Source organism: Pseudopodoces humilis, chromosome 8 (genome assembly GCF_049639895.1).
Source record: "Pseudopodoces humilis isolate 2021_Gansu_Grassland_sample_001 chromosome 8, ASM4963989v1, whole genome shotgun sequence".
In the NCBI taxonomy this organism is placed as follows: domain Eukaryota; kingdom Metazoa; phylum Chordata; class Aves; order Passeriformes; family Paridae; genus Pseudopodoces; species Pseudopodoces humilis.
Window position 1 is genome coordinate 37,054,877 of NC_142207.1, and position 22,488 is coordinate 37,077,364.

Here is a 22,488-nt window from a genome sequence, read left to right on the forward strand (position 1 = left end):
AGAGCAGCTGTGGCTGCCCCTGGATCCCTGGAAGTGCCCAAGGCCAGGCTGGAGGAACCTGGTCCCACCTCTGGTGGGAGGTGTCCCTGTCCACAGCAGGGGATGAGCTTTAAGTCCTTTCCAACCCAAACCATTCTGGGATTCTGTGAAGAATGGTGTGTGGGTGGTGAGTTGTTACTTTTGGTATTTATTTCTCCCCAGCACCCCCTGTCCCCTTGAGCAGCTCCCTCCTAAGCAACCAGGTGTTTCCCAAGGATGGTTGGGAAGAGCATGGCCCATCCCGGGAGGATGGAAACCTGCAGCACTGCCATTCCCTCTCCAGCCCCTGGACATTTTCCCCAGGCAGCAGAAGGGTGGGGGAGCTGCCAAAGAGCTGGAAAGGCAGCACAAGAGGGGCTTTCCAGGGCTATTTAAACATTAACCAGCGCAACAATCGCGCTGTGTTCGCACTTCCCAGTGCCACACCGGGCCTTCACCTCTGGCTGGGTGGATTGCAGAGTCCCGAGCTGCTCCCAGCCCTGGAGATGTGGCCTGGCACGGTGCTGTGCTGGTGACAGGAGTTTCTGTGCCACCCCCTCTGCCCATAGGGTGCCAACACCGCCATCCCCGCAGCGTCAAGGGGTCAGGGGGTGAGGGTGGCTTCTTAACACAACTCTCAGCCATCGCTTGGAGGACATGGCTGGAGGGCTTCAGAGAGCTCAGAAACGATGCAGTATGGCCTGGAGCTGCTGGGAGCTGAGCAGAGGCACTGATGCAGCTCTGGTGCCCACAGCACAGCAGGAGGACTTGGATTTGCAGGAACCTCCTGCAGGAATCTCCCCCCAGCCTCAACCTTCAACTCCTTTCCCCACCAGGAAAGGGACAATCCTGCAGGTTTAGCATCTTTACCATGGGGATCTGAGAATTATACCTGTATATTTATACATTTTCTTTCTGAAGCCTAGGAAGTAGGAAAAATGCTGGAAATTTAATTTTATCCTTGTGGAAAAGAAGTCTGGGGCAAGTTGAGTGATGTGACCAAGGTTAGGTGGGAGTCTAAAAAACCTGCATTTAGACCCAGCTTTGTGTCCTGCTCTCTTCCTGGCAACAAAATACTTGAAAGCAATGCCAGGTGGGATCAGGAGCTTTGGGAGTGCCTGTTTCCCCAGTTCCCATCTTCTGGGAATGCTCCAGCACCACAGGATCATGAAAACCTTTGTCAGCTGAGAGAAGCTCACCCCAGCTACAAAATTTAGGCTGAGCAACAAAAATAATCCCAGAATCCCAGAATGATTTGGGTTGGAAAAGGTCTTAAAGACCATCCCATTCCACCCCCCTGCCATGGCAGGGACACCTTCCACTATCCCAGGCTGCTCCAAGCCCCATCCAGCCTGGCCTGGAACAATTCCAGGGATGGGGCAGCCACAACTTCTCTGGGTACCCTGTGCCTCACCACCCTTTTGTTATTTATTTATTGTTTTTATCACTATTTATTAATAAATGCATGCATTGTAATATTGTTAATATTATTAATAATATTAATCATCATTCGAATTCCTATCTATTTTATCATTCACAGCAATAAATAAGGATGGCTGATAATAAATGAGAAGAATCTAATCTGTGGGCTGATGAAGAGCTCTCTGCCCTTCTCACAAATTCCCGTCGTGCTTCCAGCGTTTTGGGATGCTGTGGGATGCCATCAGTCAGGGCTGTCAGGGAGGGAGGACAGGGGGTCATGGGACACGTGGGATTCCTTCTGGTCACTCAGGGGGTGTCCAGGCTCCATAACTCACCTTCCAGCAGTGTTTTAATGTCATTGCTGGAAAGTTTGATGGGCTTTGTGAGCTTTCCTCCCTGAAATCTCACACGAGTGTCTGAGGGAAGCAAACACAGGCTAAGCTGAAATAAACAGAATGGTTTATTAGAGCAAATATTCCCAGGCTGAGCTCCCCATATTCAAACATCCTCGTGCTGAAATGTCTCAATTTTGCTCTGCCAGGCCAGCACAAGGCTTTTTTTTTTGCATGGTGTGTGTGCAAAATGCTTAAAGTAACTCACAGCAGCAGCCTTTTGCTGCTCAGACAAAAAGTTCTGGTGATTTGGGGGTAATTCCCATGGAAGAAGCTCCAGGATGGAACTGCCTGAAACAAAGCAAACAACATTTGAATCACTGTGGGGTTTTTTTTTAAATTTAATTTTTACTTCTGGTGGTGCCTATTTTAAAGTGCTGCCCATCCTCAGCCCACCCCAAAATTTGGCCAGAAGCACCTGGTGCTGTGCAATAATAGCTGCCAGTGCACTACACCACTCTCCAAGGATCCAGCGCCCTCCGGATTGCATTAACCAGGATGATCCTTTTAAAGATCCTTGCTTGGGGAAGCAAATCCCATTTGAAATAAAGCAGAGGGATTTAGCTTAACGAGGCAAAGCCAGGGAAGAGAGGCAGAAGGACCTGTGTGGTTGATACAGCATGAGCCAAGGCAGAACCTGCAGCACAGGGGCTCCCGGGGCAGAGGAGATATCCGGAAGCTGCATGCATGGAAAAGAGGGATACTCCAGGCTGGAGAGGCTCCCTTGTCCACAGGAACGCTCGGAGATCGCTCAGCAGCTCTCCTTGGTGGCCTCGGACCAGCAGGGGAGCAACACTGGTGGCTCCTCTCTGCTTATTCCTGTCCTGACCCCCATCTCCCACTGCTCCCAGCCCTGATCCGTCCTCTTGGAATGTTCCAGGTCCTTCTCAGCTGGTGCAGCCCAATCCAACTGCTCCCTGGGCAGCATCCTTGGGCTGCGTGCCACCCCAATCATCGCAAACCCCCCAAAGCCCGCAGCACCGTCCCTCGTGTTCGCTCTGCCCGCCCGGGGAGGTGGCTCAGCCCCATCCATCATGCGCTGCCTCGGGGCGCCGCAAGGTCAGCAGCCCCTTGTGCCGTGTTTTCATGACAACATGGCCCAAACACCGCCTCCCCCCTGCTGACAGAAGCACTCTTCGGCCAGCAGGACAGGCTGCTCCGAGGAGGATTTTCCGTCCTTGCCGCTGGAAGCACAAGGAGCTCTGCCGGCACAGCCCCTCCTGCCCTTCCCGCAAAGCCTGGGAGAAATCCCAGCTCGGCCCCCAGTACGGCTCTGTGGGACGGGGCAGAGCCAGCCAGGGTCACTCACAGCCGGTCACAGCCTCTCAAAAGCCACAGCCCAAAGCCTGGCAGCTGCTTCTCTTCCCCCATCGCAGGGAAAGGGGTGGTTCCTCCTTCAAGCCAGGAGAGCTGCCCCCAGCTCCATGAGGTCCCCAAGGGACTGAAGTCCAGCTCCCCTGGCACACAGATAAGCCCAGGGACACAGTGTCAGCACCCACACCTCCAGGCTGGCTGGAAAACCCCCAAAAATCAGCTTCTGCCAGGTGGGATCGGTGAGGACAAGTCCCTTCAGGTTCAGGAAGGTGCGGACACTGCAGCGTCCACTGCTGGGCTTTCAGATCCGTGAAACCAGGAGGAGCACACGGTGTCCCACAGAAAATGGGACCAGAGGATGGCCAGGAGCATCTTCAGGAGTGCTGGACCATGTGGCAGAGGGACAGGAGCCCATGCTCTGTGTGAGGAAGGGGCTGTGGGGAGCTGCACCTTCCACAAGGTCTCCACAGGGTCAGGGGGCAGCTGAGCAATCCATAACTCAGCGCTGGAATGCCACGGTCCAGCCCAGCTCCAAGGGATTTCTGAGCTTTGACAGCAGCTCAGCAGCTGCAGTGCTGGATAAGCCTTTAGGTTCAAAGAATCATGGAATATCCTGAGTTGGAAGAGGTCTACAAAGTCCAACCCCTGGCCCTGCCCAGACACCCCAACAATGCCACCCTGGGCATCCCTGGGAGCCCCTGGAGTTCTGGCAGCCTCGGGGCTGTGCCCATTCCCTGAGGAGCCTGGGCAGTGCCAGCACCTCTGGGGGAGGGAAGAACCTTTCCCTAAATCCAGCCTGAGCCTGCCCTGACACAGCTCCAGCCCTTCCCTGGGGTCCTGTCACCCCTCAGAGCCCCCATCCCTGATCCTGCAGAACAGACACCACATCCCCTCACCCAGGCACTGCACACCCCACTCGGGCAGGGTGAGATCACCCCAAACCCTTCTAAATCTCACTTTCACAAGCCAGGATCGTCATTTCCCCTCCGGCTGCCTCATCAGCACTTACAAAAAAAAAAATAAACAAAAAAACCCAACAAAACAAAACAAAACAAAACAAAAAAAAAAAAGAAGAAAAAGAAAAAAAGAAAAAGTCATTTGCCACCCAGCTCCACCACTCCCCTCCAAAATGTCACCCTGGGTTTCCTGTGTCAGCAGCCACCCAGGAGCAGAGGCAGCCTCAAGCTCTGTCTGCAGCATCCTGCTCCCAAGTGGTGTTTTAACCCCTACAGACCTGGCTCTCTGCCACCGACACCACTTGCCCGAGGCCACCCGTTTAAAAAAAGCCATGCTGAGCAAAAATGGAAACTTTCTCTCTGTGTGATCGCTCCCCTAACATGGATTTAAAATCAGAGGAGGTGGTGGAACAAAATCCTCCCCCCCACCAAAAAGTATCCTCCTTTCTCCCAAGACAGCTGCAGAGATGCAGAGACATTAAGTGACCTGCAAAAGAGCTCAGATTTCATTAACCAGGAAATTATGGATGTCCCCCATGTCCTAGCAGGCTGCCACGTGACAGACCCATGACACTGGATCCTCAGCAGGTCACTTTTCTGTCCCCTTGTCCTCTCTCCTTGGGGAGGCAGCAGGAACCTCCCTCAATCCACGCAAAACGCAGCACTGATACTGAGAAATGAGCAGAACACTGGGTTTTGGTTGTTTTTTTGTTTTTGTTTTTTTTTATCAGGCCCTTTCATTGTATAAATAATTTATTTCAGTTCACAGCATTATGTCTGCATCTTTAAAAAAAAAAAAAAACAGAAAAAGAAAAAAAGGAAAGACGGGAGGAACAGAGAGTGACGGACAAAGGCGAGGGCAGGACACGGGCAGCGGGATATCGCGATGGGAACACAGCAAACGGACCTGGGGGAACGAGACCTGCCAAAATAACCCAGGTCACTGTAATTCTCTAATCTGAGAAGATGCACAACCTTGCAAAGAGCCCAGACAGCTCCCCTTGGGAGCTGCTCTGCTGAGGGCCCTCTTCTTGCAGCCCACCGAGGGCGACGCTCGTCGGCACATGGGGTATGGGGTAAAACCGGGTGGTGGCGGAACGGAAACACCATGGAAGCCAGGAGCTACTCGTTGGAAAAGTCTTTTTAATTATTGCAGAAAGCAGAGTGGCTGGCAAAGGCACGGGCACAGCATCCCACCCGGCCCAGCCGAACCTTCCAGCATCTCTCCAAGGGGATGCTCAGCTGGAAGCTCCCAGGAAGGACCCAGCTCTGCAAAAACAGCCTTTTCCAATGCTGGCATTTGCTAAACCGAGACCAGCCAGGAGGTTAAAAAAAAATAACCCCCCACTAACATCCTGCACGTGTCATTCCAAAAACCTGATCCCTCTGGAGCTGCTGGGGTCAACACAGCTTTTACATTTCAAACGGGTCGCTCTCCCAGAAAAGGGTTAATACATGTGGCTTCTGTGGCATCAAAAATAAATAATTCTTTTTTCTCTCTCAACAGCAAGTACCAAAGTGTTGGAGGTGAAGACAAAGCAGGGAAACCCGAGGAAGCGGGAAGAGAACCACCTGAACGGATGGGACCAGCCCACACAAGTCGGGACTCGCGCCGGGAACTGAAACCCCGCAAGAGGAGAAGAAACAACTCGGCTGCAACATTTGTTCCCTACCAAACCCGCCCCCAAAAAATGCTGTTTGGAAGGTGCTCGTCGCTGCAAGGGGAGGATCAACTCCCCAAAACCCGAAGGGCATTTTGCTTTTGGCTGCTTGGTGCTTTCCCCTTGGCTGCTCTGGGAAGGGGTTTGCAAATGGGAAATCTGGTGCAAAATCACCAGAAAATCCTGCCTGCCTCCAAATTCAGGATATTTGTCCCCTGAGGGCTGCCTGCTTCAGCTCTGTGGGAAGCCAGGACCCTGGAGAGCCAGATCCAGCTGAAACACAGACAGCAAGTGGATTTTGGTGGCCAGCTCCATGCAGGTACCAAAATGTTCACCTGCAGGAGGAGGAGGCGGCCAGGCCCGACCCTGCCCGGGCGCTCAGGCTGCTCTGCAGGCAGAGCTTGCCCATGTGGCTACCGGGGAAAGCGAGGGGCTTTTAATTGGCTTTGAATCTTTATTAAAAACCTACCACAAATTCCCCCATGCCTCTTCACCCCCTGCCATTTTCCCTTTCCAGCAGAGATTTTTTTTGCAGGCTCTGGCCACCTCTGTTTGTTCATCCATCCATCCTGCCCTGCCATGACCCACCACCCCCTCCTCCCTCGACTTGGCCTCCTGCCCCACTGCAGAGCAGCACAGTGGCCAGAACCCCAAACTCTGCCTTTTTTTGTGGGGGTTTTACCAAGTAACCCCTAGTTTGGATCACCTCCAAAGCCGCACCTGGGAGCACCCTGAGCACGGGGACCGTGCACACCTGCGGGGAGCTTTGGTGCACAAGGTGACACCACCGAGCCTTTGAGAAATGGGGGTGCCTCACAACCCACCCCCAATGCTTCCAGCAGCGTTCACCCCAAACCCTTGGGTATTTTTTTTCCTTCTTTCCCCCTTTTTTTGAGCCAAGAGCTTAAAGCTCTGCCCCATTCAGCAGCTGCTCAGCGCCCCAGTGTCGCATCCTCCCCCCCTCCCCCCAACCCCAAAGGCTGCCCGTCCTTGCTCTGCACCCTAAAACACGGACCAGGGTGGGTGTGGATGTCCCCTTACCCATCACATCCACCCCTCCAAGACATTTTCTGCAGGTCCAAACCCCCCCTCCAACCTTTCAACACCTCTTCCCACCGCCACCCGCGGGGGAGGAATCCAGGGATGCGGGGATGCAGGGATAAGGACTGCAAGCCCCCTCCCCGCTGACCTTGCAGAGCCACGATGAATCCGCACCCCCCGCCCCAAAATGCATGTGGGGGGCCGGCAACGACGCCCCCCGCCCCAAAATGCCCACGTTAAAGATCCAAAAGCACGCTGGGCTCCGCTCGAACGCACTTCAACAGGGTCCTGCCCTGTTGGTTCCCCGGCACACAAAGGCTCGGTGGTCCCGGAGGATGGAGAGGGGGGATTCATCCCGTTTTTCCATGTTTCCAGCCCAAAGGAGTCCGGATCAGACCCTCAGGAGCACGGGGCGGTGGGAGAGGGGAGCTCCGGGATCTGGGCTCGGCTGGCGGGAGCCGCTTTGTTATCACCACTATTGTCTGTCCTTTGGGGAGGGGGGAAAAAATTAAGAGGAAAAAAATAAAAAAAAAGAAAATAAAAAAGAACGATTAAACCCAAAAGAATCGCTTTGGTTCTGTCTCCCCCTCGGTTCCTTTGTCTGCTCCCCCATCCCTCCCCGCCTCGGCTGGGCTTCTACCGCTTCTTCTTCTGCTTGAGGGACTTCCTGCGCTTGAGGATCATCTCGTAGAGCTTGTCCATGCCCTCCGTCAGCCCCTCGCCGATGATGGCGCAGGCGGGCTGGATGTGGTAGGTGGTGGAAGGGGTCAGCTCGTGGAGGGCCAGCTGCTTCTCGATCTCGGCCACCGGCAGCGATTTGGGCAGGTCCTGCTTGTTGGCGATGACCAGCAGCGGGGTGCCCTGGTTCTCCGCGAACTTGGTCACCTTGTGCAGCTCCGTTTTGGCTTCCTCCAGCCGGTCCACGTCCACTGAGTCCACCACGTAGATGATGCCATCGGTGCAGCGGCTGTAGGACTTCCAGAGCGGGCGCAGCTTCTCCTGGCCGCCCACGTCCCAGAAGTGGCAGCTGATGCCCTTGGCAGTCCCGTTGCTGAGCCGGATCTTCTCCGTGTTGAAGCCGATGGTGGGCACGGTGTTGACGAACTCGTTGAACTTGAGGCGGTAGAGCACCGTGGTCTTGCCCGCCGAATCCAGGCCCAGCATGACGATGTGCAGGGACTGGAAGGCGGAGATGTTGGAGGAGATGTTCCCCATGGCCACGGCTCACGGCCGCGCTCACAGCCCCGCGCCCATCCCCGCGCCGCCGGCCCGCAGCGGGGGCACGGCTCGGGGCGGCGGAGGGAGCCGGGATCAGAGAGCCGGGATCAGGGATCAGAGAGCCGGGATCAGGGATCAGAGAGCCGGGATCAGGGATCCAGGAACAGGGATCCAGGAACAGGGAGCCGGGATCGGGAACACGCAGCGCGGCTCCACGCGGCGGCAGCGCGCCGGGACTGCCGACCCCCGCCCCGCCCGGCAGGAGGAGGAGGAGGAGGAGGGAAAGGAGGAGGAGGAAGAGAAAGAGGAGGAGAAGAGGAGGAGGAGGAGGAGGAGGGGCCGCGCCGCCGCCTTCCTCCCGCTCCGCCCCGAGTCCTGCCCGGATCAGCCCTGCCTGCACCGCCCCTGGCCGAGCTTCACCTGGCCCTGGCTGCGGTCCTGCTCCTCGGGAGCTCCCGGGAGCGCTATCCCCTTCTGCTGGAAGCTTGGTTATCCCTGTGTTTGTGACCGACCGCAGCAAGCAGGAAAAAAACCCCTTAAAAACAGTAACCAAGCCAAGGTGTGGCTGCTCCTGGATCCCTGGAAGTGTCCCAAGGCCAGGCTGGACGGGGCTTGGGCAGCCTGGGATGATGGAAGGTGTCCCTGCCCGTGGCAGTGTGGAGACAGATTTTTTTTCAGGTCCCTTCCAACCCAAACCATTGTGGGTTTCTGGGATTATTCATTGCATTTGAGGCACCAGGAGGGACTTTCCACCGCAGCAGAAGCTGTTCAGGCACAGCTCTTGAGGGACACCTGGCACCAGAGATGGTTGGAACTGGAAAGCAGCAGAACATCTGTGTCCCCTGCAGCTGGTACAGCATCCCAAAGCAGAGAGATGCCACGAGGGGAAAACCTCACCTGTGCTGGATCCAGGGCAGGGCTGGCACGGATGTTGATCACCGCTGTTAATGCCTTTTTGGGTCTCGTATTTTATAAAGTTTTTGGGTTTCTTTGGGAGTGCCCTGAACCACTGTTAAAGCTCCTGAGGTCTCCACGGCCGGATTGCTGAACCATGGAACTTCTGTCCCAGTTATTCACAGAGGGGACCTTAAAGATCCACTTCCAACTAAAGAACCAATTCCATCCCCCTGCCACGGGCAGGGACACCTTCCATTATCCCAGGCTGCTCCAAGCCCCGTCCAACCTGACCTTGAACACTTGCAGGCAGCCACAGCTTTTTTGGGAAAAACCTGAGCCAGAGCTGTTACTTTTATTTCTGCTCTTACTCCCGAGCCAAAAAGCAGCAGCAGGCTGGTTTTGCTACAGTGTTACCCATTGCCTCTTTTACAGCAATTTTACATATATTTATAAATATAAATATATATATAATTATATATATATATATATTTATTTAATATTATTCATAATTATATATTTTTATATATAGTATAGAAATACATTTAATATATTTATCCTTTATATATTTATAGATATATTTATATCTATAAATATATAATATATAATATATAACATATAACATATAACATATAATATATATTATATAATATATAATATATAATATATAATATATAATATATAATATAATTTACTATATTTATATATAATATATTATTTATATATTTATATCTATAAATTAAATTTATTACTTTTTATTAAATTAAATTAATTTTATTAAATAAAAAATAAATTTAAATATTTACATATTTTGCAGTCTTTTGCATTGTAAAATAAATATCGACTTTATTCAACAGCTTAGCCAGAAAGCCCCAGAGAATGGAGTGCACTGCAGAAGACAGATACTGCTTTTAATTTAAGATGCTTTCACCCCTCAGTGTGCAGTGAGGATTTGTCGGGCTGGAGTGGGATCATTCCTCACGTTCGTATTTCCTCCCGAGGATGCTTTGTGTGGATGCTTTGTGTGGAGTTAAGGCTATCTATTAGCACATGGCATCATTAAAAATGCAGGCAGCTTGCTTTTGCGGCCCTCAGAGGTGACACTGGGCACGGTTTTGTGGCAATCACCATGTGGTGACAGCCGGGAAATAAAGCAGGGAACTCTGTGCCCGGCATCATGCAGGTGGGAGAAACCCTCCTTGGCACGAGTGAGGCGGCATTGCCAATCCAAAATCGAGCCACAGGCACTGGATGGGCTGGAAAATGGGAATCTTTTGTGCAGCAGGGCTGTCCCAGAGTGATCTTTGAGCTCAGGCTTCACTCTGCCACCACGCCGAAGAAATGAGGTTCCGAGAGCACGTGGAGAAAGCTGTAAGTGATCACCTGACTCCAGGAGCCGGAGCATTAAAGCAGAATATTTTAAAATAAGCCAGAAAGAGAAGAACAGGGTCATGTCTGTGAGTGGCGGATCCGGCACTGGCATCGCTCTCATCTCTTCTGCCTGAATCGCTCCAGCAAAAGCTTCCTTAAAGGCTGCTGTGAAGGATAATCCCAAAGCGAGGCCATTGCGGGCTGCTCCCAGAATTAGTGGCTGATCTGTGTGCAATAGGGCTGGGATTTAGCGATTTCCCTTCGGGCTGTGAGCCCGAGCTCGGGGCCGGGAGTGCAGGAGATGCTGTTTCAGCCAGGCAGCGCTCCCCAGGGAATTCTCCTTCCCTCCCTCTCTCCCTCCCTCTTCCCTTATCCCACTGCTGGAGACGGCTTGGAGCCTCAAGAAAAACCACACAGGCCACCAAAATTCCTTTCCCCGCCATCCAAAGTCTAATGGGGAATTTTCCCTCCTTTGTTTCCACGCCGGTTCTAAATAAAGGCGAGATTAGATAGCCAGGCTGATCAAACCTGGGGATGTTCTCCAAACCGGCCTCAGATGAGACAATCCCGAGGGGATGGACATAAACGGGAGCGTCTCTGCTGTGAATTATGCTGCGGCTAATGCCAGCTATCCATAAAATAAGCTGGTGAAACCTCGGCGGAATATTAAACGCAGAAATGACAGCGTTAATCGCAGCTGAGAGGAGTCTGCCAAGTCCATTCGGTGGCGAATTTAGGGAGAGGAAACCCATTTTTTCCATAAAGCACCCCGCCTCTCGATGCTTTTTCTCCCCCATGGCCGCCCTTCCCCTTCTATCAAGGTTAAGCAGCCAAGGTTAAAGGCAGCATTAGCATCTAAATGTGCGGCTGAGGATGTGACAAAGGGACCGCTGCTGGTTCCCAACATTTCGCTCAGGCGCGCCAAGGCTGTCGCTGCCATAGTAACTGTTTTCAGACACGGCAATTATTTCTTCCCAGATTTCCCCCATCCCATCTCCCTTCCCCCAGCTCATCCTGGCTTCCAACTATCTTTCTTTTAATTTTTTTTTTTTTTTTTTTCCGGGGGTGAGGTTACTATAAAGGGTCCCTGAGTCCCGGAGCTGAGGGAGGGATGCTCCCCGCGCTTCCACGGCCGCGCAGGGATTATCCCTAATAGTGATTTTTAATCTGCATCCAATTAGCCCTTCATCACCCGGGCAAAGCGAAACCTGGGAGCAGCAGCTTCTGCCGGAGCTTTCTCGTGAGCCGCAGAGAGGGGAAAATGGGTTTGCAGGGAGCATCCCAACTCTTGGAGCACGCAGGATCCTCTCTCCCTCCCCTGCTCCTTCCTTCTTTGTGGCATCACTTGTCCCGATCTGCTGCTGTCTGTTCGAGGCAGACGCCAGCCCAAACAAAGCGAACAGGCCGGGGCTGTAATTAGGGCTGTCCCCATTCCTGGGGATAATTAATGGCATTTAATGCCTAGGGTGCGGGAACAGCGCTTGAGCTGCGGCGCTTCTGGAGGAGGACAAAGCAGGGGATCGGGGTCTCCAGCTGCTCTGGGGGGCTTCTCCCCTCTTCTCCCAGCGTTTCAGGGATCAGCTCTGTCCAAGGAGCTGCGTTCCCGGGGCAGAGCGAGCTGGGAGAGGCAGCAGTGGAAAATACCGTGTAGGGAACGCCCATCCCAGATTTCGAGCCCTGATGGAGGGGGAAAGACCTTGGGGAGGTTTTGTCGTGGTCAGCATCCTCTCTTTCTTCCCTTTCCAAGGATTTCCCACTCGCTGGGTAAGGAGACCAGGTGCTGTGGGGATCATTTAAGGGCTGAGGAGCCTGGGATTCCCATGGAATATTCACTCCGAGGGAAAAGGGCATGGCGGATTTAACGAGACTCTTTCCTGCTGGGAAAGGCGGTGTTGGATTCCGCTGGGCTGGGGGACACAGCCCGGCACCCCCCTGAAAGGGTTAATGGGGGAGAGCAGGGGAACGAGGAGAGACAGACGGACACATTTAACCCCAGGTGATCCCTCTGAGCGCTCCCTTCACACCTCTGCACAAGTTTCTGCAGTGGTTTCTGGAGACAGCCTCCCGCGGGTGTTTTCCTGTGCTTTGTCTCACCCTGCCGCCTTCAACCCTGCTCTGGGAGCTCCCCTCCATCCCCACCCGCTCCTTCCCAGAGCTCCTGGGATAAACACCAAGGTCTGGTGGCTCAGAGGCGTCTCCAGGTGCTCCTGGGTGGATGGAGGATGGAAGGACGTGTGGAGAAAGGGCTGGAGGGATGATAAAAGCAGCGTGGATAAAATCCACAGAGCTCCTAATGCAGGAGTGGGAAATAATCCGTTCATCTGCAGCACAGCAGCAGCTCAGCTCCTTTTCGTGACCTCAGATGCCTCCTCAGGCCAAGTAAAGTCCTCCAAGGAGCAGCACGGAGCTGACTTTTACAGCTTCGGCCCCAGGAAACACCAAAACAGCAGCACACCTAGGGGGAATGAACTCTTCCTCCGAATGAATTGGTGTCAAAAAAGCCTTTCCAAGGTAGCCCAAAAGCCAGGCAGTCCAGCAGCCAGGAGTGGAGGCAGCCGGGGGAGTGCAGGACCAGGACGGGCATATATTAGAATTTTTTTTATTATTAATATTTTTATTTTTTTTTAATTTCATGAATTCACACCCATGCTGAAGCTTTACAAGCTTTTATCCTTCTCAGCATCCTGGGGCAGAATGCCATGACTCTGATTTTTGCTGGATAAAGAGGTGTGAAATCAGCCTGGAAATGTCCTCTGCAAACCAAGCACAGCCTCGCAGTTAACCCATGGCTGCGATTTTCACCAGAAATCTCTTTTCTTGTGCTTTCCTCTCACTGCAGCCCCAACTCTACCCATCCCTTTTCCCTTCACCAAGCCATGAAATTGGGCAGGAGGAACAAACTGTGTGTGTGACTGGAGCAGGCAGGGACAGAGCTCCTGTGATTTGCAGCGATGTCGGGAGTGGATTTGGCACCGCTGCTGCTGCTGAGGGCACCGGGAGGGGACACGGAGCTGCCTCACGCTCCAGGTCCAGCCAAACCACGGTTCTGATTCTCCCCTAAACACCTGTGCTCAGGTTTGGATGTCCTAACCAGCTCCTTGAACAAAATCCTGTGGTGTGGAGAGTGAGGACAGCAGGATTTCCTCCTACGAGCGTTGCAGGGGTTGAGGTGTCGGCAGCTTTTTGGGTTTATCTGCTGCATCTGGGACTCCACGCTCCCCAAATCCCTGCTGCCTTCCGAAGGGTGCCAAGGAATCACAGATTCTTTCAGGCTGGAAAAGATTTCTAAGATCATTGAGTTCAACCATGGCAGGTTGAAATCCTTCCCCGTGAGGATGGGGAGCCCCTGGTTCCCTGGAAGTGTCCAAGGCCAGGTTGGACATTGGAGCAGCCTGGGATAGTGGAAGGTGTTCTGTGTGGATCAAGATGTTTTTTCAGGTCTCTTCCAACCCAAACCATTCTTAAAATAATCTCGTTCCACCCCCTGCCACGGGCAGAGACACCTCCCGCTGTCCCAGGTTGCTCCAAGTTTCATCCAACCTGGCCCCGCCTTCATTCCTGTCCTGAACAATTCTGGATAATAATTGCTCCTTCCTGCCGTGGCAAAATTCCTGACCGAAGCAGTCTTGCCTGGGGAAGGAGTCAGCCACGCAGATTTCACCCTATAATTTTTCTGTGACACTCTGTCCCAAGCCAAAAAAAAAGAATAAAAAAATAAATAAAAAAAAGAAGGAAAGTGGATTAGCCCTGCTGCCAGTGATAAGCAGAGGAGACTTAGAAAAACCCTCATTTTCCCAGCACCCATTCCCAGGGCAGTAAATCTTCCTTCCAAGCTGCAAGCACTGTGGAGAGAGGGAAAGCACAAGGCTGGTGGAGATTTAGGGCTCATGAATCACCCGGGGCTCACCAGCATCTCAAATTGCCTCCTCAGGTGATTTGCACCACAAATTTCTGCTTAGCCCCCCAAAACGTCAGAGCACTTTATTTGCTGCCTGCCCTTTTTTTATTATTTCTTGGCTGATGGGTTGGATTTTATTTTTTCTGCCTTAAAGGAGCTGCTCCATGGGGGGAGCAGAGGGGTGAAATCCTGCTCTTCGCCAGGTTCAGGGTTGTTTGCAGCTACTTTGCTCAGCTGGGATCTGATTTAGGGGAAAAAATGCACCAGGACCAGAGAGAAAGTCAGCTCTCAGCTTCTAATCCACATCTGACCAATGCAAGGAATCCCCAAATTCCTTCTGCAACAACAGCTCGAGGAAAAAGAAAGCCTTGAAGGAGGAAGGATGAGGCTTGTCCAGGGCAGGCTGGGGACAGGGAGAATCCCTGCTGTCCCCAGGGTGCTGTGGGCAGTGTCCCGGGGGTGGGACAGCTCAATTTCAAGCTTTCAGAGCAGTTATTTACCCAGCTGGGGAGGGGAAGGGTTATCCCCCTGCAGGCAGAGGGGATCCGGTATCCCGGCTCAGCCGGGTGGGAGGGAAGGGCTGCCTGATCCTTGCTTTCCTCAGAGAAGCAGAGCTGTGACTGCAGCATGAAATATTGGCCAAACCTTGTCCCAGTACATCCCAGTGCCTAAAGAGGCTCCAAGAAAGCTGGAGATGGACTTTGGGTTTGTGAGAAAGTCCTGGAGTGAGAGGATAAGGGGCAATGGCTTCCCAGTGCCACAGGGCAGGGATAGATGAGATATTGGGAAGGAATTCCTCCATGTGAGGTTTGGGAAACCCTGCCACAGGGCACCCAGAGAAGCTGTGGCTGCCCCTGGATCCCTGGAATTGTTCAAATGATAAATTGTTCAGATGGGATAGTGGAAGGTGTCCCTGTTCCCGGCTGCACATCCCTGCCTGCTGGGCAGGGGAAGGAATCTGAGCTACAAGCTGCCCTCTTTTGGCCTTTTGTGTTGTCAGAAGTTTCTCTGGCTGGCTGGACAAGTGCATTAAGGGCTGGAGCAGGAATTTCTTTAAAGCATCCTGCACTTCACCGCCCGGGGGCAAACTCCTCCAAGGGCACAGCTGCGGGGTGTTTTTCCCATGGGATATTCCCGAGGAGGAGGGGAGAGGCCGTGCTTGTGCTCCCTGGCCAGGGAATGGTTTGAAAAGCGGTCCCTCTCCTTGCAATCCGTGTCTCCCTGGAATGAATTCTCCCTTGGGATGTTCCCCACGTGCCAGGCAGGCAGCAGCGCTGGCCACCCCTGTGACAGTCACACCTCCCAGGGGTGTCACCCGTGGCCACAAATCACCACCAAAGGGACTTTGATACCAAACAAATTCCCCGTGGTGCAGAAACCTCCCCCTGCAAGCCGAGTCCAAACCAGCCCCAGAAGGTCAGGACCGAAATTTGCCCTCCGAGGTCTTGGCAGATGCAGATGACATTTACCTCCTCTGAGCCAAAAAAACCCCTAAAAGCAGTGGAGTTTAATCAGCCTCGGGAGGCTCGGCAAGACAGGCAAAAGCTGTTTTCTAGGGCCACCTGGTGATGGCGCAGGGACAAACCTTGCTCTGGGATTTCGGGAACCCAAAGGAACCCCTGGCAGCTCTGAAGTCCCGCAAAGCACCTGCCCTTCTCTTCCCCTCAGAATCTGAGCCTGATCCGAGGTTTTTTGCTTGGGACCCCGTGTGTTTCCACGCTGTCCCCATTTAATGCGTGCCCTTTGGGTTCTGGATGCCCTTATTCCCATTTTCACTCAGTAAAAAGCTGGTGTGCAGAATAAATCAAATAAATAACACGGAGCGGTGTGAGCTGACCCATGGGGAGTTTGGTGGGGTTTTTTCTTGTTCACCCTACGCTGCCACAACCAGGGTGCAAATCAGGAATTTAATGGAATCAGAATGGGTTGGAAATCTCCTTAAAGCCCATCCCGTTCCACCCCATGGGTGCTGTGGGAGCACAAGCAGGAGAACGCGGGGTTCCACCTACAGAACCCGGGTTTTAAAGGTTTTAAAGGGTGACAATCCCAAACCAATCCAATGCCGGGTGCAAGCACAGGATTCCCGACGGCTGCTGGAATTCCTGCTCGGTGGGACTCCTGCTCTTTGGCTGTCGTGGCGCTAGAGGGAAGCCTTGGATCGCTGGATGGAGCCGAGCCCGCCGTGTCCCCGCTGTCCCCGCCCGGGTGGTGGCAGCCCCGGCTCGCTGGGCACGGCCAGCCTCAAAGCTCCCGACCTCCAAGCGCTTTCCTGCCTCATTTTAGGGGTCAATCCTGGATCAGATCCCCTTAAAAATCATTATAAATATCGGAATGATGGGGCATTGGCTGACCCTGGATCCCTGGAATTGTCCAAAGTCAGGTTGGACAGGGCTTGGAGCAACTTGTGACAGTGGAAGGTGTCCCAGCCCATGAAGTGGATGGATTTTAATGTCCTTTCCCACCTCAGCCGGGCTGGAATTGTGTGATTCCTGCGTGGCTCCCATCACCACAGTGTGGTTCAGCAGAGGCAGCAGCACCTCCGTGTCCCAGGCTGCTGCTCCTCCTGCAGCTTCAGGCTCGTTCCCAGCACATCCCCAACTCCAGGTGGGTCAAAAATAGCTGAACTATTTCCCAAGCTGCTGCATCCCCGGACACCAGACCCAATCTGGGAGACAAAACAGGAAAAAAACCCCACAAAGCCAAAAAAAAATTAAAAACAAATAAATAAAAAAATGCTGCTATTAAAGAGTACCTTAAATAAACTCTGCTTCCCCTCTTATGCATTCAGGTCTGCTCTAAGTTTTCCTGTAGACTGGGGATGCAGAAGAAGCAATTTAAATTGAGGAAATTAATTAATTAGTGTCAAGCACACGGATCCCATTCACCAAATGGGAAGGCTCCAGGGAATTTAGGCTTGTCTCAGGCTTTTTTTTTCTGTCTCTGTCTTTGAAAAGATTAATATTTCTTAGAGGTTTGTTATCAGCCAGAAATCTGTGAGACTAAAGCAAGAAGCCAGGTCTTCTGAGAGACAGACAGTGTCACCACTACTTCTGTCTGCATTTCCTGAGATATTTTAAATTATTCTGTTGAAGCCCTGGAGGAGGTTGATTAATTGTTAATTTTGGCTTGCCTTGTTTAAAAAAAAAAAGAAAAATTAGGCTTGTAGAGCCTTGTAGAGCTTGTAGAGTTGCAGATTTGAGAGGTAAGAAAATAATCTTCCACCATTTTTAAGGAACTGAGCCAGGGTCTGGGGGTATTTGAGGTTGCCAGTGTTGCTGGCCCTGTAGGAGGGATGGAGGATGGCATTTTCAGGATGGTTTGGTCAGGAATTCGCACTGAAAGAGGACACAAACCAGCCCATAGGGACATATTTTGTTAGACCAGAAGAAAATCCCCACTGTCTCATTAAGTAAAGCAATATTCCAGTGTGAACCGTGACTGTAAGCGGGTCTGGACCCCAGGAACAGCCTGCTCCAGTGGGAGGTGTCTCTGCTCATGGCAGGGGGTGGAATGGGATGAGCTTCAGGGTCCTTCCCAACCCAACCCAACCCAACCCATTCTGGGATTCCACCAGCTTGCCCAGAGCCACTCCCACCTGCAAGAGGTTTATTGGTCACGGAGGAGAGGTTTTGGTGATGGGGAGCGATGCTGAGGTGCCTGACAGGAGCCAATCCTCATTTCCCAGGCTCTCACTTCACCCTGACAATTTTACCAGGGCTCAGCACGGATAATTGGAAGTGGCTGCTCTTTCCTAATGAAGCTTTTCACGGGTGACAAAAGCCATTTTACACCTGTCCTGCGCTGCTCCACCTGACAGCCAGAGAAATCCCTGAGGCCCTGGCACAGGGTGCCCAGAGCATCTGGGGCTGCCCCTGGATCCCTGGAAGTGTCCAAGGCCAGGTTGGACACTGGGGCTTGAAGCACAGTGTGGGATAGTGGAAGGTGTCTCTGCCCATGGCAGGGGTGGAACCGAATGTTTTTTCAGGTCTCCTTCAACCCAAACCATTCTGGGTTTTCTGATCTCCCAAGAATTGCTTCTCCAACCATTTTCAGCTTCCCACATTTCAACATTTCAATATTCATCGACTACTTCCATGAGGAGCTGCATCCTGGAGGAGCCAACTCCTCATGCCTGAGCTTTGCTCCTTTGGAATCCTCCTTGAGAACATCCAGTCTGTCTGGAGGAGGGACCATCTTCCCCTGAGGGCTGTGTCCCAGCTGTGTCCCAGCCCTTTGGACACATCCAGATTGCCTGGAGAGGAGGAGCTGGGAGCCCAGGGAAGCTGGGAACTTCTGAGCCACTTCCAGCTACAGTAGGAAGGAAAGGCAACACTCCCCCAGGAATTTGGGTTTTCTCCCAAACTTCAGGGATGTGAATATACATCGAGTTTTACCCAAATACTCAGCAGAGTCTGGTGTGTGTGTCTGGCATCTGCTGCTCTGGAAATAGGAATGCTTCCCACTTGGATCACACTGGAAAAGGGGACATTTGGGATATGAGGTCAGGGTTGGCAAGGTGCTGTCACTCCAAGCCATCCTCTTACAAGAAGGATGCAGATATCCCTGCAGGAAGACACTGCTGGCATCTCCCCTCCATGTCCTGCTGAGCTCCAAGCCCTCCCTGGGGACAGCTGGCCCTGTCACCAGTGCTGCTGCAGCACGGGATGTCCCCAGCACACCCCCAGGTGACCCTGGAGGCAGCACCTCAAGGGATCCAACATTCCAGCTGATCCCTGCAGGCAGCAAGGGCAGTGGGGAAAGACTGGTGCATCCCCCAAGGCATCATCCAGCTCCTGGAAGAGTTCTCCTCCCTGGGAAGTGACACACCAGCCATGCAAGCTGAAAAAAAAATCTACTGTAGGAGTTTTGATTATTTTTTTAATTATTATTTTTTATTTTGTCAAAAGAGATAAATGTCCCAGCTTGTGCAGCAGGGAGAGATGGAAACGGCTTGACCTCCCTCATTAGCATCACTTTAGACTAGAGCAAAGAAGCTGGGAAAAGGAGTCTGGTGATTTGTTCTCCTTTAAAAATGTCCCTGTCATCATGCTCCATTATTTATACCAGCAGCACTGTTGGCACCGAGCCTGGGCTGGGAAGAAAAATAATACAGAGACGTCCTGAACTCCCTGCTGCTTTCCCTGCCTTGCCTCTGAAGGAGACACGGATCTGCCTCAGCTTCTGTGACCAAAGCCCTGCCTGGGACCCTCCAGGAGCTGTCCCAGCATTTGATGTGACACCCATCAGATGAGCTGGTGACCCTGGGGACTCCCTGCCTGCTGGTAGAGGACACATCATGGGCAGGTTGGGACTGCTCAGGATTTATGGGATAACAAGGGAAAGGCTTGGCTGGGTCTGGGGCCTGGAGCTGCAGCAGCCTCAGGATTTGGGGCAGCTCCTTCTTCCTGAGGTGCCCCCATCAGCCTCTCCTCTTCCCAAGCTGGTGCTTGGAAGACCACAACCTGGGGGCTTCTTGGGTTTAAAATTTGCTTTTTTTGAATTTGCCTTTGGCTTCTGTTCAGGTGACAGGGTCAGGCACTGCTGCTTAACCCCAAAGCTGCTCCACCTGAGCAGCTCCACATTTCCTGAGGGACTGACTCCAAGCTTCAAACTGGGAGCTTCTCCCCACAAATTTCACCCACCAACTGTTTTTAAAGACTTAGCAAAATTAAGGGACAGACACTCCAAGTTTTTGTGGAAAACCAAAAAACCCCCTCACTTTTTACACCTTTTTTAACAGGAAGGAACCACTCCACCTTTCTCCCGACTCTGCCTTCACTTCCCACCCCTGCTCTGAGCCTTTCTGCTGTTAATTCCCATCCATCTCAGACCACTTTCAGGTCTTTGACAAATTCCTTCTGCTCACCATCCCATGTGCAAAACTCCAGCTCTGACTTTCTGCAGAGGTCACCAGGGACCCAAGGACCTGATGGTTTTCCTCCTGAACTTTCTCAGCCCTCCAGAGCCAGCAGTGACTCATCTGCAATCCGGAAATAACAGGGAATGGCAGGAACACCCATGGGGAAATACCCAGAGAATCACATTTCTCTTTAAAAACACTTTTACTCTGACCTGCTCACCAGCACCAATGACTGTCACCCAGCCAAATTCTGGGCTGCATTCCCTCGTTTTCAAAGCATTAAAACAAAAATTACCTTGTCAGCTGTCCCAGCTGGGATTTGGGAATCTGCAGAGGTTTCCAAAAGCTTGGATCTCTGGTGCCTTTGCACTGAAATAAACTCACAGAATCCCAAAATAGTTTGGGTTAGAAGGGACCTTCAAAAGCATCTTGTTCCGTGTGAGCAGGGACACCTTCCACTGTCCCAGGTTGCTCCAAGCCCCAATGTCCAACCTGGCCTTGGACACTCCCAGGGACCCAGGGGCAGCCACAGCTTCTCTGGGCACTCTCCAGCCTCCCAGGGAACAATTCCTTCCCAATATCCCATCCATCCCTGCCCTCTGGCAGTGGGAAGCCATTCCCTGTGTCCTGTCCTCCATCCCTTGTCCCCAGTCCCTCCCCAGCTCTCCTGAAGGCCCTTTAGGCCCTGCAAGGGGCTCTGAGCTCTGTTGATTTTAACCCTTTGGAGATGGAGAGCTGTTACATTTAAGCAAGCTCAGTTTCCTTAAGCAGAAAAGCCAAATCTTTATTTTATAGGGTCTTATTTTATGGGATTATCAGAGGGTACCGTGTTAGATTTAACTGGCTGACAATGCACCGAGGCTTTGTTCATTGGTCAGTAAGTAGAATTTTACTCATCTATTAAATTTCTCTATTTTTGCTTAATTTACATATTTTGCTCACTGATTCTCATGGGACAGATTTCTTGGTTTTGCAGGTGTAGACTGGTTTATTTTCTACAAGAATAGTTTGTTATGCTAACTGTTTTCATTCTTACCATTTTTTTACATGGGAAGTTACAAGCCAACTGCTGTCTTAGCTAGAGTAGCTGGGCCTAAACCATATTTTATAAGGCCTTTCTTTTATCACATTTTTATTATAATAAAACAAAATGATAATTTTAAATAAAATAAATTTACAAATTTAAATATTTAAAATAAAATTATTATTTAATTTTATTATAATTAAAATATTTTTTGTTTTTAATCTCTCTTGTGTGCAATAGAGAGCTGGGTTTGCCAGAGGTTTGGGGAAGCTGTGAGGTGGGAGGAGATAATCTGGGACAAGCCTCCACCATCATCTCCTCAGAGGAGCTGTGGGTGGCTTTGCAAAGGAAAAGCACAGCCTGATCAACTGAGCTCTATTCCTTTGGGATAGCACACTTGGAGGGTAAGAGGAGCTGTGCCTGCATCCCAACTTTTCCCAGGGAAGCCAGTATAGCCGGATTACAGCCATCTCCCATGAGGATCAGCCACATCATCTCCATTTGCTGCTCTCCAGGCTTCAGCAGTTTTCCAGCTTTGGATAGGTGCTTATTCCACATTTTCCATGGGATGTGTGAAGGGCTTGTGCCCAAAAGGTGCAGCCACCTCCATGGCCCTGCAGAAATCAGGGCAAGGACAAAACCATCTTGGGCAGGAGCCTGGGGAGGGATGGGTGTGCTGGGGGTGCTGCCACCACCTTCCTGTCTCTGCTTCTGTGAAATGCTGAGGATCCATGTAAAACTCCCAGAATTCTGCTGCTGGCAATCTCTGCCTCAGCACAATTTAATATCAGAGCACTTGACTGTGCCGCCTCCCAATGTTCTTTTTGCTGTTGTTTTTTATATATATATATATATATTATTTATTATTTTTTTTCCAGCAGGGAGACTCCTTAAAGGTGATGGCAAAATTGCCTCTGCTGCTGGCAATCAGGCTGCAAAACAAATTGTTATATAGAGAGAGGGGAATGGTAATGGAGCTGCCTTTTTTTCATGTTTGTTATTGAAGCAGTCTGCAGTGTTCTGCAGGGATGAGAGCTATCCATCAGAGAACAGGCACATCTACATTTTCTGGGAACACAAGGAGACACATTGGAGCTGAGCACAGTGTTTGGGGAGGGGGGAAATATCAGCCCCATCCTCACCCTGCACCCTGGATGTGCAGTGGCAGAGAGCCTCATCATTTCCCCATTTACCTCTCCCATTTGCCTCCTTGCTCTCTCTCACAGGACCTTTCCCTGTCCCCTCACCTTTGCCAGGTGAGAATTTCATCCAAGATGCTGATCCTCTGTGCTCCTCTCCTCACCACCTTCCCTGTTTGAGCTAAATTATCTTGTCTACCTGCACGGTGTCATTAAAAATTAACTCTCCTCTGGTTCTGACCAGGAGTGGGGGAAGGCTGGAGCTGCTCATCACAGCCAG

General features: G+C 51.8%; 1 protein-coding gene across 2 annotated transcripts; it reads right to left on the reverse strand.

The window, feature by feature from the left end:
- Positions 1–2,016: 2,016 nt before the first annotated feature.
- Positions 2,017–8,276, reverse strand: ARL4C (ARF like GTPase 4C). 2 transcript variants are annotated; one of them, XM_088059142.1, is made up of 2 exons: positions 7,445–8,276; positions 2,017–2,123 (listed from the first exon to the last, which is right to left on the reverse strand). In XM_088059142.1, the coding sequence occupies exons 1-2, from the start codon at positions 8,017–8,019 to the stop codon at positions 2,060–2,062; spliced, it is 639 nt and encodes a 212-aa protein (XP_087915268.1). In that variant the 5' UTR covers positions 8,020–8,276; the 3' UTR covers positions 2,017–2,059. The 2 variants fall into 2 exon arrangements, with proteins under 2 accessions (XP_087915268.1, XP_087915269.1); XM_088059143.1 differs by having other exon boundaries at positions 2,025–2,123; positions 6,953–8,276.
- Between the last annotated feature and the right edge of the window lie 14,212 nt (positions 8,277–22,488).